The sequence below is a fragment of the Lepisosteus platostomus genome, chromosome 7 (assembly GCF_059453375.1).
Source record: "Lepisosteus platostomus isolate fLepPlt1 chromosome 7, fLepPlt1.hap1, whole genome shotgun sequence".
Classification (NCBI taxonomy): Eukaryota; Metazoa; Chordata; class Actinopteri; order Semionotiformes; family Lepisosteidae; genus Lepisosteus; species Lepisosteus platostomus.
In genome coordinates, this window is record NC_142617.1 from 5,899,011 (window position 1) to 5,914,256 (window position 15,246).

The 15,246-nt window shown below is 47.5% G+C and overlaps 1 protein-coding gene across 4 annotated transcripts in view; it reads left to right on the top strand.

Moving 5' to 3' along the window:
• Positions 1-15,246, top strand: part of spata13 (spermatogenesis associated 13) — a 42,240-nt gene that overhangs the window by 17,925 nt on the left and 9,069 nt on the right. For 2 of the 4 annotated variants that reach the window (XM_088638840.1, XM_088638843.1), the window contains 3 exons: positions 6,407-8,137; positions 10,133-10,426; positions 12,327-12,471. In XM_088638840.1, coding sequence (XP_088494966.1) covers positions 6,407-8,137; positions 10,133-10,426; positions 12,327-12,471 — 2,170 coding nt within the window. Of the gene's footprint in view, positions 1-501; positions 541-4,679; positions 4,894-6,406; positions 8,138-10,132; positions 10,427-12,326; positions 12,472-15,246 lie in introns of those variants that run through there. The other 2 variants (XM_088638842.1, XM_088638841.1) reach the window with 2 other exon arrangements.

Sequence of the window (15,246 nt, forward strand, 5' to 3'; positions counted from 1 at the left end):
TATAAAATAAACACTGAATAGCAGGACCCTACACATACATCACAGGTGATTGTGGATGAATAATAACTGGGTTAATGACAAGCTGTGGTTTGTGAACCTGTGCTGCCTGCAGCATGAACAGCAGAAATCTGCATGGCGTTTAGACATGTGTGAGAAAAGTCACAGAGTCAAGTTCAGCACCCCTCCTCCACAGGTGTAGCTTGCACAATTTTTCTTTGTCCTCAGTGCGCTTTGGCAGGGTCTGTTTAGGGTTTTGTATGAATTGTGTAACGGTGCATTAAACCTCTCCAATATATCTGAGCTGCACTTGAAATCAAGTACATCTCGGTGGTGTGAGTTGATTAGATCAGCCTCTTTATCACTTTATGTTGTGCTGATGTGTCCGAGTTACTGATTAACAGCAGGTCTCACAACTTTCACGCTAACCTTTGTTGCTGTGTAGTGCTGGATAGGGGACAAAGTTCCTCTTTACAGTAAGGGAGGGCGGCAATATTATTCTCATGGTCCTTTTCTGTGGTGCTGGACTAAGCCATGGTTTCGGTAAGTCATTTTTCACTCTTGTAACAATAACAGAGATAGGCTGCATTGCACTTGTAATGTGAGATCAAAGCCAAAAAAAGGAAACAAAGATGCTTGGATAACTTACACTGTCTGTGCAGTGTTTATCTTGCTGCTTTTCCGGAGTGAGGAGCTGAAAAAGTTGTTCAATATAGAGGCAGTGCAGACGTAACCTTAGACATGCCTCCATTGACCATCTGCTCATTTCCTTTGTTTCTTTCTCAGTCCGCAGACTTGCAATTCCTGTTTTTGGAAACTCTGTTATTTCTTTTCATGTTCTGATCTAAATTCAGTCCCTGCCTCGGTGTGCTTTTATCCTGCTGCTGTCCCTTTATCAGAGCCACTACGACAAAGGCCCAGAATAAATCGCATCAGTCAGCCCATCGAAAATGACCAAACTCATGACCTGTTTGCAGGTTTTTAAGAGGTGCTGTAGAAGCAGCCTGACTAAGTCACATGCTCATCCCAGGAATGTCATTTCGAAATGGTTAATGGGCAGGAAGTTTGATTTGATATTGGCCCAAATCCTATTACATGTAGTAAATAAGTGGTAAAACCTGATTCACTACAGCCTAAAACCTACAACAACTGGATTTTTTTCTGTTGTGTTTCAATTAAACCCAGTTGATAAAATATCTGCCAGGGCCAGTATCTGCACTGGTCTTAAAGGGCACCTACAGTCCTTGATTGTGTTTCTTAGGTGAAAAATCTAAAATAATATATCTTAAATGTATATTTATACATTTTATTTAAAAAGGACCCAAATATTTCAGGTATATTTTAATGTACTTATATCTCTGGAAACTGGCATATTTCAATGTTTCATATATATGTATAAATCTGCTTGAATTTTATTTTATTATGAGTCTTTGTTTTAAGAATGAATTACATTTTAAAAGATCTTTTAAAATACTTTGCACTGCACTACTTATTTTTGTATTTTAGATATTTATATTTGTAAATATAGAACAAATCTGAACTTACCCTTTCAGAAATGATTGTTGGATTTGATCTTTTCTTGTGTTCAAGTAATGCAGTCAGTCATCGTGAGAGCACAAAGAAGCAGCAGGCCTGGTAAACACACTTATCCTGTGAGATTGTTTAACATGGTATGATTGGCTGTTTCTAAATGGACTGAGTGAAAAGTACCAAGATGACAAGATGACAGTTAATTTGTTTCTACTTGTTTTAGTGTACAATTACAAATCGAATTACTCATAAAAATCATTCTTATTGCCACTATTGTACTAAACTTTCGGATGAATATTGTAAATATTGAAAGTACCAGTTCAAGTGACAGAGTCTTAATGTGTGTAATAAATGTAATAGAGACAGCAATCTGAGTTCAGGTGTCACATGTGACTTCTTACAGCTCTGAAGCAGGTACTGTATGTTTACACTAAGTGCTCTGATGTCATCAGCCCGCAGTGTAGCTTTCTACTGAAACCTATCCTTAAATTACAGCTTGTGACCTTAAATGTACTTGTATTATTGTTTAACGTATACTTTTGCTGCTTGCTCTGCCACCCATAACAAATGCTCTGAATTGGTTGTATTTCTGTGCCGTTTATGGAGAGACATAACTTACTCTGTACCACTACTGTAAAACTGTGCATCATAAGCACCATTCTGGGTTCAGACTTGCTCACTTTCCAGCCTCACAGACTCGCAGATTGAACAAGACTAAGAAAACAACGGGTACTGTGCAAAAGGGAAGACACTGTTGTAATTACCCACATGTTTGTTTAAATATCTTAGGCTATTTCTTGTCAGCAAAAAAGATAGCAGCTGTGTTATTATGGAATCTTCCCACAGCCTGTGTCAGCTTGCAAGAACGTGAGCCCTAATTGAACAATATCTGATGCGTCCTCATTGCGCCCATCTTGGAAAGTACTTGAAAATACACACAATCAAGACTCTTGGCACATCGCTGTTCATGGTCCTGAGCAAACAAGCAAACAAACAAACAAAAACAAATACTAACATTTTTTGCATGTGAGCAAAAATGAACATAAAATGCTTATGACACTGAAATTTGAAAAAATAAATCTATAGACATATGCATTGCATTGCACAAAATAATCTCGACCTTTGTGTGCGTTAGGAGATAACCTTTTATTCCAGGTAACGGGTCTGCAGGGCTTCTTTCTGTATGTGCGTTCTGAGAGTGGCTCTGGGTTTGAGCTGCTCTAGATTGTTTCAGCAAGTGTAATGCAGTTTTCTGAATGTATACCGGTACACTACATGTAAAAAATCATCTTTGTGCGCATCTGCATAGTGGTATAGGAGGAAAATAAGAGCTGATGGCCAGACCTTTTAAAGAAATTATATTTTTGTGGGATCCCGTTTTATGCTGGCTGTGAAAATGGAAATGGGTACAAGTTAGAAATGGAGGAATCTACTGTACTTGGGCAGCCTTTGATGGAAAACAAACTCCTCCATGTTCATTATCACTGTGATATATACAGTACAACAAATTGCGTTATCTTTCTGAAATCAGTGTGAACTAATCCTCCTCCGCCTCCTTGTTTTGAATGAGAAACTGATTAGATACATTCCTGGAGCCTACTGCTTTTAAATAAAGCAAGCTAATACATTCACCGGTCACAGGTAAATGAGGAATAATACAAATAAAGGGGCAAGATAGCTTAGTCTTGCTTGTCTGCTGTGGATATACCCTTGGCGCTGGCAGAAGCCTTATCCTCCTGCTGCGATCTGGCCAGTTTTGTGGGATTTGTGCGAGTGTGTGCTGGTGCCCCGTGTGGGACAAAGCCAGGGCCGACCTGAAATGGGGAGCGAGGGCAGTGATTCTGTGTGGATAAATGCCATGGCAACATGGGCGTGGCAGGGTAGTGTTAGAGGGGTGTAGTATTAATGATAAGCTCAGCACTGCACACTGCGCGGGAGCTCCTGATGTCGCTTCTAGCTTGGAGGAAGCCCAGTCTTCCTTCACACTGGGGCTCAGTCTGGCCTGCGTCCTTGCTGCAGGACCGTAGGCTGTAGGAGGGGGGAAGGGTTTGGGAGTAGTTCTGAAGGCTTAATGTTGACGTTTCGGAGGTCAGCTGGACACGCCTTCCTTCCATGTCTATGTCGAATATTGAGAGGCCTTGCATCCTGGACCTGTAAATGGTCATGATTGAATGAGGTAGATGAACAGATTTGTAAAAGGTGAACCGCAGGTGCACGCAGATTATCGCGACAGTACAAGCAGTTGGTGCGCTTGAATCCGTCGTTGGCGATTTCATGGATTACAATCCAGATTCCACCTGTCGGTCCCGACGGTCACCTGCGGGCGGCCCGTCAGTGTTTATCTGCCATGGATTTTAAACCACCAGGAAGGGGTCAGGATGGGTCTTTTTCCATGTCCAGTGCAGTAGTTTGAAATGGCTGAGAGGGACTAGACGCCTGGCGAAAGAGCCTGGGGAGCCAGCTCTGTGATTTTCTAGCGTGTGGGAGAGCTGGCTGTGAAAGGGGCCCAAGATCACTGCATTCCCTGCTGCTTTGCCACAAGCAGTAGGTTTAGTCTGTAAACTCAGGGCAGCTTAAGTGTTGCAAAATCTGAAACTTTAATACTTCTCCTGTATTACTTTTAAACAATTTATTCCCAGTGTCCTCTACCCGAAGGACTCAAGAATATTGCTTCCACTGGAGTATGAGATTTCTAAAGTGGTTTTGATGTCTTTATGTGCGTGAATTCACTGCAAAGCACTTTTTTTTTTTTGAGCTGCCCTACGCTTCCAGAGGTTTTCCCGAGTTTTTCCTCAGTACAGAGAGAGTTGATGGCACACTTCGGTGCAAGACTCTCAGCCCCCTGTGACTCAGTTTCATTCTCGCAGAGCCGCACCGGGACGATGGCGGGGGAGCGAGCTTCCCATGCCCCACACATTTCCCAAAATGCCTTTGTCTTTCAGCCGGTGGCCTCATTACCACAGAAGCGCCCCCCCTCCCCCACTGGGGACCGTAAGCTGTTACATCCCTCAGCTCCTTTTCGCCATTGTCTTGGCGATAGGGTTATATCTCCCAAACAAACAAGCAGTTGGGCTCTGGCAAGAGCCCGCCCCCACAGGTCTAAATCAGCCCGCCCCCCCCCCCTGCCTGCACACACTCTGCTCTCCCTGCTCCAGGGCTCCCTCCCTTTCTGAACACACTCTGGCTGCCGTGGCGATGGGCGAGCGGGCTGGCTGCAGGGAGCCTCGTGAGTGGCAGCTTTGTTCAGGGGTCTCTCGGACGGGTTCCCCAGGCTGTGTCTGCTCACTGTACAGGGCTGGCTGGCTTGCAGGGATCATGTAGAGCCTGCAGCTGTCCCGGCGTTTCCTCATGGTGGTTATGAGTCCGGTAAGAAGGATTTATTCTCCCTTCGTCATCTCTCCTCACCTTTTAGTTAACTTTAATTAAAGCTAGCCATTGAACCATTGAAAACTTTTTTGAAAACTTTTTCTAACAGATATATCATATTGATGAGTTAGTAACCTCTTGTAATACAAATGAAGAGATGGTCCTAGGGGTTGTTTTATTAGGCGGTATTCTAGTAGCAGATAAGCATGTTTGTATGACTAATAAGTAATGATTTATTATCTGGAAAAAAACTTCTAGTCTTTAATTTTCACTTGGTTGTTCAGTAACTTTTGCAAGTCGTGTTTTTTTTTAGTTCACTTACAGCATTTTGTCTTAAAAAACAGAGAACTGCATTTTTCAACTGCAATGCTGTTGCCTACAAACTTGTTTTTTTTTAATAAAGGAACTTTAGTGTTTGGTATTTAAGTCGGATAAAAATAGTTAATGCTTTTAAGGTGTTTTTGTGTTTGGGGGTGGGGGAAAAAGAACAGCTAAGCTCATTGTCAACTTCGGATTAAAATGCACTATCAGCCAATTCTTTGTGTGGGAGAGTTACGGGTCTTATCGATTCTCATTGTCTGTAGCACAGCGCTTAAAACCCAGGCCAGAGCGAGTGTGTGAGCGCTTCGGCTTCGCGACACGTCTCCGGGTATGACTTGGACTTGTCGTGCTGAGCTGGGAGAAGTTCTCGCCCGCTCATCTGTGGGTGCTAAGGGGCTTCACTTCCTGTTTCCTAGCGCTGCTCCAGGTTGGCACGGCAACTGTTGACGCTGGTATGAGATAACATTGCAGATGGCAGGGAGACGGTTCGCGTCTTGGGCAGCTTGCTGGTTTAACACCCCTCCCGCCCCGCCCCTGGGCAGCTTCACAGAATGAATGTGCTTGGTCTTTAGTGAAAGTAGAGTGTAGGCAGTTTTTTTTATCCTTTTTCAAATGGAATTGTTGGTCACCCAAAACCTAGTGATTCAGCAAGTGCGGTTGCTATACTTATTGTCATTTAGTAAATTTAGAACACTCTGAAAAGGTTCAGGACTTCACAGTTGTCTAGCTCTACTCATGGGAGACGTGAACGAATGTGTCCCGTTTTAAATGTGAAAAAGTAGTATTGTGTAGTACTAGCCCTTTACATGACCGAAATTAAGCCTTTTATTAATATTTTTATCTATTGGACGCTAAACATAATTCAGCATATGGTTTTTAATCCAAATACTACAAGAGCTAAGACAAATATGCATTTTTTCCAGAAATTAAACCAACGCCTTTTTCTGATCACTTTTTTTAATTTTCCTCTGACTTTTCCGTTGGGAATTTTCTCAAAGGTTGAACTTTTTTCTTTCTTTTTTTTTTGGTGGTTCCAGCCCTCTTCCACTTCACTCGGTCACACGGGAGCTTATTGTGGAGCTCATAATGTTCCTTGTGTTCCGCAGTGACTACAAAGGGTCTGAGCCCCCATTGTGACAGAAAACGTGTGAAAAAGATTTGCTAAATGCTGCCTTTGTGTGCTTTGTTACAGGCGGTGCAATCCACAGAAGAAACAGTCCCCTGCAACACATGCAAGGCCCAGGGAGGGGGACACTCTGTGCAGGAGGGGTCAGAGGTGGGGTCCCCAGAGGAAGATAGCCCCCCCAGTACTCCCAGCAACAAAAACTGCCTTCACTCCCATAGAAATGGGAGCAGCCATATTGTGGCTCCAGATGGATACCCCAGAGGAATAGCCGATATACCTCTAATCATGGAAGAGGGCCTAAAACCCCCAAGGCGAAGTCACCTGGACAGTGGTTTAGCCAACGGCGTCCACAGTCAGGACTCGGAGATGGAGAACGAAAAGCGGAACCCGTCCAAGATCTTGCGCCTCTTTTCCACTCCGCGGAAAAGGAGCAGTTCCGGCTCCGAGGGGCCTCGGTCCGTGACGGCCTTGGGGAACTCCCCCACGTGGAACGCCCTCTCCTCCCTGAGGAAGATGGGCTCTTTCAAAAAGCTCAGGTCGTCCGTCTTCCAGGGCATCCAGGTCAAGGAGGGCCTCGGCGTCGCGGGCGAGGAAGGAGCCGGGGGCGCACGGGGCGAGCCGCTGTCGAACGGGGGGGGCGCCTCGGCCCCCGCCGCTGGTCCCGTGGAGCAGGGCGCGGGTTCGGACGGCTCGGAAGCCGAGGACCAGGATGACTCCTTCCTGAGGAACACGCACCGGTCGCGGAGCATCCGCAGGGCGTACGGGGCCGGCCGCATCCCCCTGCTTGACGTCAGGCGGGGGAAAGCCCCGGACGAGAGCCCCGGCCCGCAAGGCGAGCCGCCCGAACCGGCACCGGACGGCCGCAAGGTGGTGTACAGGCGGAGCAAAAGCACCGACGGCCTCAACTTCCTCAAGAAGAACTCTTTCAAGCGGAAGTCCACGTCCAACCTGATGGAGCTCAAGGCCGCCGGTGACAACCACAGGACGGGGAGGGCGGTCAGCGCCTCCTCCGTGGACGCGCTCGACGACCCGCCTGGCAGCTCGGAGCGGGCGTCCAGACGCTGGAAGAGCCCGATCGGGGCCAGAGACTTGGACCGCGTGCTGAGGCTGGTGAGCAGCAAGACGGACCCGGCGGTGCAGGGGAAGGAGAGCCTCCCGGAGGGCACGGCGAGGAGCAGCGCCAGACCTCAGAGCCAGCTGCACGATGACTACTCCCGGCGGGTCTCCAGCTGCACGGAGCTGGACCGCCGTCGCTGCCTGTCTTTCACCAGGAGCCCCGCAAACTCCCCGCCCAAACCGGACGCGGCGGGGCGCCGGACCCCGGAACCTGCCGAAAGCATGGACACGCGGCAGCCCTCTTCCGCCAGCGAGCCCTCCCCTTGCGTGAGCCCTGACTTCACAAGCCCCCTCAGCCTCGGCGGCGCTAACAATGAGGTCTTCTATCCCGACTACAGCTGCGAGCCACAAAGCCCCGCTCAGTTTCCCTGCGGCACAGAGCACCAGCAGCCCCTCGCACGGCCCAGACCCGCCGCTGAGCCTCGGAGCCCCGGCGGCGGGAGGATGGAGTGCGGCAGGACCTTGCGCTGTTCCAGCCGGCGCAGCACGCTCTCCCTCAGCTCCGTGGACAGCGACGCGCGGACGGACGGGCCGGCTCCCAAGCCCGGGAAGAGCCCCGTGTCGTTCCAGGATCCGGCGCGCGCGGCGTACTACGACGACGCGAACGAGGACAGCGGGGTCAGCAGCCAGTCGCAGCTGAGCCTCAACACCCCGCCTGCGGGAGAGGACAAGAAAGGGGAGGTAAGACGCGCGCGCCCCGTTGAGATTTCACAGCGCGGAGACCGAACCGCATGGCACCGCGGGAAGGGTTAATCATGTAGGCAGCGTGGGTATGGAAAATGAAGGGTCTGCTGTCCCCTGGGTACCTCCTGCTGCGTGCTAAGCCCCACAGCTAGTCACAAACGTAGTCCCCAGGTTGGCTTTCACAGACAGTGGAGCATCTGGAAACTTTCTGCCTTGTGTTTTTAATATGAATAATCCTCAAATAACCAGGAGAGACGCTTGGTGGTAAGTGGTGTGTATTCACAGACTGAGGTTGGACAGTGCTGTTTTTTTTTTTTTGTAATAACCTCACAAATTACTTTTGGACCTGTCCCAGGTGTGTGATTCTGTTGCCCTCTAGTGATGCCTTTCATTTCAGCACCTTGCAGCAAAATGAAACGTTATCACCTGGTGAGGGCTTTTAGGCATCCATTAGTAGAGCTGGTCATCCCGGCCCACGGCACTCAACACCTCTCCCAAGGTGCCTCTGAGCTGCTGCTTCCGCATGGAGAGCAATGGCCGTCTCACCTGTGTGCAGCCGTCTCATGGAAAGGCCTTGTCCTTGGCTGCAGCGCATGAGCGGTTGTGCAATTAAAATGGAGAGACAACCAACCTATTAATGCCACCAGGTGTCTTTCATTCACAAGGGTGGAGTTGCAGAATTTGTGATTACTTTTTATCTTTACGATTTGTGCGATTGTGGTTCCTCATTCAGCACAGGAAGGCTGGTCTCCAGCTCCTCAGGTGCTCAGTTATCAGTATGCTGAATGTACAGTACCTTTCCCACTGTTCAAATAAAACTGGGATAAAGCACAGGCCCGGCCGGGACAGAGTGAACAGCTCAGACTAGCGCTTTGGTGTCATGGGAATTGTATTAATTCTAATTTGTTAAAAATATTTTTTGAAATGGCCATGCGACACTGTCTGATGTTTCAGTGGATGTGTGGAAAACCTTTATCCGTGACTGACCGAGAGGTTAGCCTGTCTGTTCCTGGATTTTTTAAAATATATTATTAGTTGGTTTTCAGCGGTGCTGAATTTTGACTACAGCGTGGTTTTCCTCCTCCCGTCTAAAGAAGTTATTCTGTGGTGTGCACGGCGTTCGAGGGGGTTTGACAAATCTTTTAACGTTTTGAGCGGTCCTGCCTTTCAAATGTGTGTCCTGGGATTTTGGGATGGCCTCACTTTAAGGATTGGAGATGGAAGAAATTGATTTCTCCTGGCGGCTGAAGAGGCTCTGGGGCGTGGGATTGTGATAGCAGCGTGGGGAAATGTTGGACATGCAAGGACAGGTGTTGTCAATAATAATTGCTTACACTTATATAGCGCTTTTCTGGACACTCCACTCAAAGCACTTTACAGGTAATGGGGATCCCCTCCACCACCACCAATGTGAAGCCCCACCTGGATGATGCGACGGCAGCCATAGTGCGCCAGAACACTCCCCACACCCCAGCTCTCAGTGGGGAGGAGAGCAGAGTAATGAAGCCAATTCATAGATGGGGATTATTAGGAGGCCATGATTGGTAAGGGCCAATTGGAAATTTGGCCAGGACGCCGGGGTTACACCCCTACTCTTTTCGAGAAGCGCCCTGGGATTTTTAATGACCACAGAGTCAGGACCTCGGTTTTACGTCTCATCCGAAGGACGGCGGCTGCTTTACAGTCCAGTGTCCCCGTCACTATACTGGGGCATTAGGACCCACACAGACCGCAGGGTGAGCGCCCCCTGCTGGCCCCACTAACACCTCTTCCAGCAGCAGCCTTAGTTTTCCCCTGGAGGTCTCCCATCCAGGTACTGACCAGGCTCACACCTACTTAGCTTCAGTGGGTTGACAGTTGTGAGTTGCAGGGTGATATGGCCGCTCCTATGTCATACCTGCTTGAGTTGCGCCGCCACACGGCGAATATTTCCCTTGAATCTGAACGGAGGTGGGGCGGCCGCTCACCTGACCCTGTCCGCATTCGACCAAGGTGGCCGCCGAGGACGGATGGCGAAGCTCGTTGGCTGGCGACGGGATGCCGAGGGGCGGGGGCGCGGGCCGGGACAGGACGCGGCCTCGGCCCCTGTCGGATTACGGCCAGCTGGCGGACCGGGCGCTGTCCATCCCCGAGGACGGCGTGGCGGAAGAGTGCGGCGCCGGGGAGGCCCGGCCCAGCTCCGCGCAGCAGCTGTGGCGCCGGAAGCGTCGGCCCATCTCCGTCATCGGGGGGGTCGACCTCTTCGCTCACCCCAGCCCGGAGGAGATGGAGGAGCTGCTAACTCAAGTAAGGCCTCCCAGACCGCCCCGCGCCTCTGCGCCCATCGGCCCTCCAGTTCTTCCCGCAGACTTCCTTCTGCTGTCGCCTTGCTTTTACTAACGCGGCCGTTACTGTTGGTGCTGTCCGGGAGGATTCTCACACCGTTCTGCCGAATCGCTCCATCTGTCCAGCAGTTCAGTGAAGCACAGACCTCTCTGCCAACCCTCTAACAGGAGCCCTTTCAGAATGTGTTTTTTTTCCATCCTGCTTCAAAATCTGCCCCCAACTTTAACTCCATTCTATCCGTTACTCCAGGTTGTTCTGCAGTGGGGAAGGGGGGGAGGTCTTGTTTGCATACCTGAGATATCTCTAGTTCGATACATCCCTTAAAAACATTTACATTTTCCTCCAGGAAAGAGGGGAGGGGCTCACTGTGGAATAGAAGGCTTTCAAACCCACCCAGAAAGTGTGTGAACTCAGGCATTCATGATGTGCATCCAACTTTACCTCCTGCTAATAATTAACCTGCTTTTGTCCTTGTGTATGAACTGTACTCTTCTGACTTCTGTGACTGTCTTCTGAGCTACAGCAGACCTCTTTTTAGCCCGATCACATTGACTAACATGGCTTGAATAACTAACTTGTTACCGCTATTAACTTTTTTTACTGCAACTGGGTCTGAAATCTGCTACCGGAACATTTAAAACCGAAGTCCATTTAGTTTATTCCTCCTTGGGGCCCAGTCTTTATGGCTGTGCCAATCGAGTTGGGAGGAAAAAAAAGCCCGATGCACAGTTGTCTTGATAACAATCCCCTTTTTTTGTCAAAATCTGCATTTTTGGCTTTGTGGTACTTCTTCGACTTGCCATGTAGAATTTCTGATATTAAGCGATTCATCTAAGAATTTAAATGTCACAGCCCCCATTGCTGTTCAGCATGGTGTTCACCGAACGCAGTGGACAGTTAACTGCAGCTGACTGAACTACGGCGGTTTCAGAACGGCTCCCGCTTTCTTCGCACTTCAAAACCATCGCTTTCGAGAGCGACACAGGGGCGCGTGTGCTTGTGGTTTACCGGTGCGCGTCTCCTGCGTGGGGTAGACGGGCTCCTGCAAACAACTTTCCACTGAGGGAGAAGACAAATACACAGTGGAAACTCTTCGCATGCAAAAGTCCGCTCAAAAGATTATTTTCACCAAGTGGTCACAAATAATCATTTACCCTGTATTTTTCTAAGGCGATTTTGTGATTAAACTTTGTTTCTTTGATGTCTTTTGAATGACAAGTAGAAAAAAAAAAATCCTGTGCCAGCATTTATTTGTCCCTGGTACAGGCCGAATCTGTCAGCTGACAGCAACTGGCATTTGGCTGCAAACCAAATGTATTAACAGCCGTTTTGTTATTTACCATTTAGAGAACAGAGCATTACCATTGTGAAAAGAGATACTAACTATTTACTAACTTGTTGCTTGTGTTGGTTATTTTCTTACAACAATTTTCTTGTATAACCTATCTAAGCTGTTCTGCATGCATTTGGTCTGATTTGGGGGTGTTAAAATGGATTAAAAGAGTCTTCAGACAAGCAGTTTTAATACACGAAAGGAGCCTGATCATACATCAGGCGACACCTAAAAAAAACGAGCCCAGCTCCTGGTAAAAGTTTCTTAATGCTGCCTAAAATGGCACAATCTACTCGACCTCTCAGACCCTTGATCTTAAATTAAAAATCGCACGCTGGGGCCATTAAGGAGAACATGTTTGCAAAATTAAAGCTGTGCATGTTTTGTTTGAGCCAGTCATTGTTTGAACCATTAATGCCTTTCTCCATTTATGTTTTGCGTGATGGATTCTGGGAGTTTTTTGTGGGGATGGTGTTCCTCTTTTTGTTTGTTCATCCACTTTTTTTTTTTTTTTGGCCTCCATCGCAGCCCCTCCCGAGACCCCCCATCCCGTCCCACCAGGTTCCTCCTTACAGGGCGGTGTCGGCCCGGATGCGCCCGTTCGCCTTCTCCCAGAGCACACCCATCGGGCTGGACCGGGTCGGCCGCAGGAGACCAATGAGAGTGGCCAGCAGTAAGCTCGCTTTATTTCCTTTTGTTTCTGCTTGCGGTGGTCCTCGGGCGCGCGGGGTTTTATTGTAGACGGAGCCGGGTGCTGGGGGAATTCGTGCTTGCCACCTTCGTCTGGTTTATAAATAACAGCTCTCGATTCTGTAGAAACGGAGGGTCACAGATGCTGTGGTCTGCGCGCACACTGGCTCGCTGTACAGTTAGAGAGAGCAGAGCCTGATTGCTGCTGCTTTCAGTTCCCCTCCCTAGTGGAACCCCAGGGTGTCTGTGAATCTAGCCTCCAATTGACTGCAGGCTGCTAGTGTGAGTCAACAGACAGCAGTCTGACATGCACTTACACCGAGGCACTCGAGAGTGAGGGACTGCAGCTGGGGCCGTGCACAGTGCTCGCAGTGAATACCCTCCTGCGCAGGGAGCAGGCCATGCTCGCTCGGAGCTGGTCTTTCTGACAAAAGCATCGATTCTCTCCGGAGTGCACCGGCCTCGTACCGCGGCGTCGGCCATGGTGGCACGAAGGGAGGTGACCCGTTTTTGGAGTCTGGAAAGTCTGCTGACTGGTGAGTGTTGGGTCTGCAGGCTGCAGTGTGGGGAAGTTTGCAGGATCTGTGCTGTGCTGTGCTGGGTGTGATGTGCTGAGCTGGGTGTGAAGCTGAATAGCTTGAATATCTGTACAGAGAAACATCAGCTGCCTCTCCTCTTCCTTAATGACGTGCATTTTTCTGTTTGTTTGTGCAAACAAGATTTTACTCTACAGTGAAATGATTGATGGCAGTTTATGGATCTGAATAAAGGATTCGGATTTAGTTTTAGCAAAACAAGTGAGCAGACTTGTCTCCTAAGTGGCAAGCAGAAGGATGAGTCATGCTGTTATTGTTCTGTTGCTTGCATTGCTAGATTTGATTCCTCAGGGCTCCATACTTAAGCTTTACTAGTCTCCATTACAGAAATGTGCTGAATAAGGTTCGTATGACATCTGGCTTTTCTTGTTCGAATTTTGTACTTGCTAATTATGAGATATACCGGTACCATGAAAGAATACACGAAAATCTATTAAATTATACAGTGCAGCTATATATAATGCATAATATGTATTTATACAGAGCGCCTGTTTAAAATGTGTGGTGTAGAATTACTTATTTGTACATGTAAAGGTACCGTAGGTTCTGTAGGTGTAGTGTCAATGATATACTGTATACGAGAGTTTTAACTCTCTGGGCTGTCCAGTCTGTATTTTCCTTATTTTCTAGAATTAATAGAACTAAACCCAAAAGCACTGAGTAAAACAGCTTTGTCAGGGTTGTCTGGTTTGCTGCATTGCTCAGAGTTTGACTGCTTCAGCTGACTTAAGACCCAGGCAGTCTGCTTCATCTTCTCTTTTGTGACTTCTAGCATTTCTGCATCGAGAAGAGGTCTAAAAATAACCCTCACCAGCGCATTTTCAAAAGATAACATTTTTCTGGGGTGAGACAATGATGCAGTCAAAAATAGAAACAAAGCTTTCTACTTCAGTATTGATAAAGTAATGAACTCTGTAAATGTTTTTTTCTTTTACAGCATGATTGATAGCCACACCATCTGTTGTGTGTGTGAAATGTAGCTTGTAAACTAATACTGAAACAGTTTGTCCACATTTACTTTTGTGTTTTGTCTGCCACGTAGTCTTCAATTATACTTTTTCTGGGTTACTAGCGAGCAATACTTGATTATGTTCAGCTGAAACTATTGGCCTGCTGGTCTGTCTGTCTTTTGGAGTGTTTTGAATATACCGTCTACGTTAAGATCAGAGTGGACTGGCATTAAGAAACTTTTTGTTGTGCAAAAGTTTTTGCTGTGAGCTCAATGGTCATAACTGGCTCATCAAGGAGCCCAAATTGCTTTTATGTGTCTTTGTTTTGAAATACTGATACGTTTAGTTATTAATATCTATGCTAATATCCGTCTTTGCTGTCTGTGCTCATCTTAACTGATGTCATATTACTATGTATAGTAACAGCAGGCACAACATGCTGATATTGTTTAACAGTATCATTCATCAGGTCAGTGAGTATAAAGATCTTCACACCAGTGATGCAACTGCACCCAAGTCACGCCTGTCCAACACTGCAGCTTCAGAGGCTCTGTCTGACATTTGTGCTTTGGGAAACTCTGACAGGCCCATTGTTAATTATACTTTTGCAAAGTTAATTTCATAGAAACCCCATTTCCATGACCCTTAAATGTCACAGGCTCAAATGACAGAATCCTGTAATTACTTTCCTTCTGCAGCCTCATTGTCATGAGTCACCGATGCGTCAGACAGGAACGCTGTAGAAAATCCAGAAAGACGACGACAAACAGCTGAACTATGAGTTGAATTAGCCGAATTGGAGGCCGGTGGAGCTCAGGGGTCTGATGGGGGCAGAGTTGTCATCTTTGCTGTTAGTCTTCATGGCCACAGACAGTACAGAGGTTGTAGTTAGTCTGCTAAAGGTGAAATGTCAACCCTGCATTTAAAAATGTGAATGAAACACTGTGTTCAGTGTCTGGAAAAACATGGCTGCCTAACTGAAATTAAAAAAAATGATCTGGACGAAAAATGGTCATTTTTTTTCTAAACCAAGATGCGTTCAGGCGAATAATGAAACTGGCAAATAATTGCTTCCATAGTGAAACTGTGTGCGGCGACTTCGTTTTCTCTAGGATGACGGTCATAACCTTTGCGTTGGAAGGTTTCAGTTCACTATTTTCCGGAATGTCTCTTGAACGTCTTCCATATTCTGTTAGAGGGGTGCCTACGTGG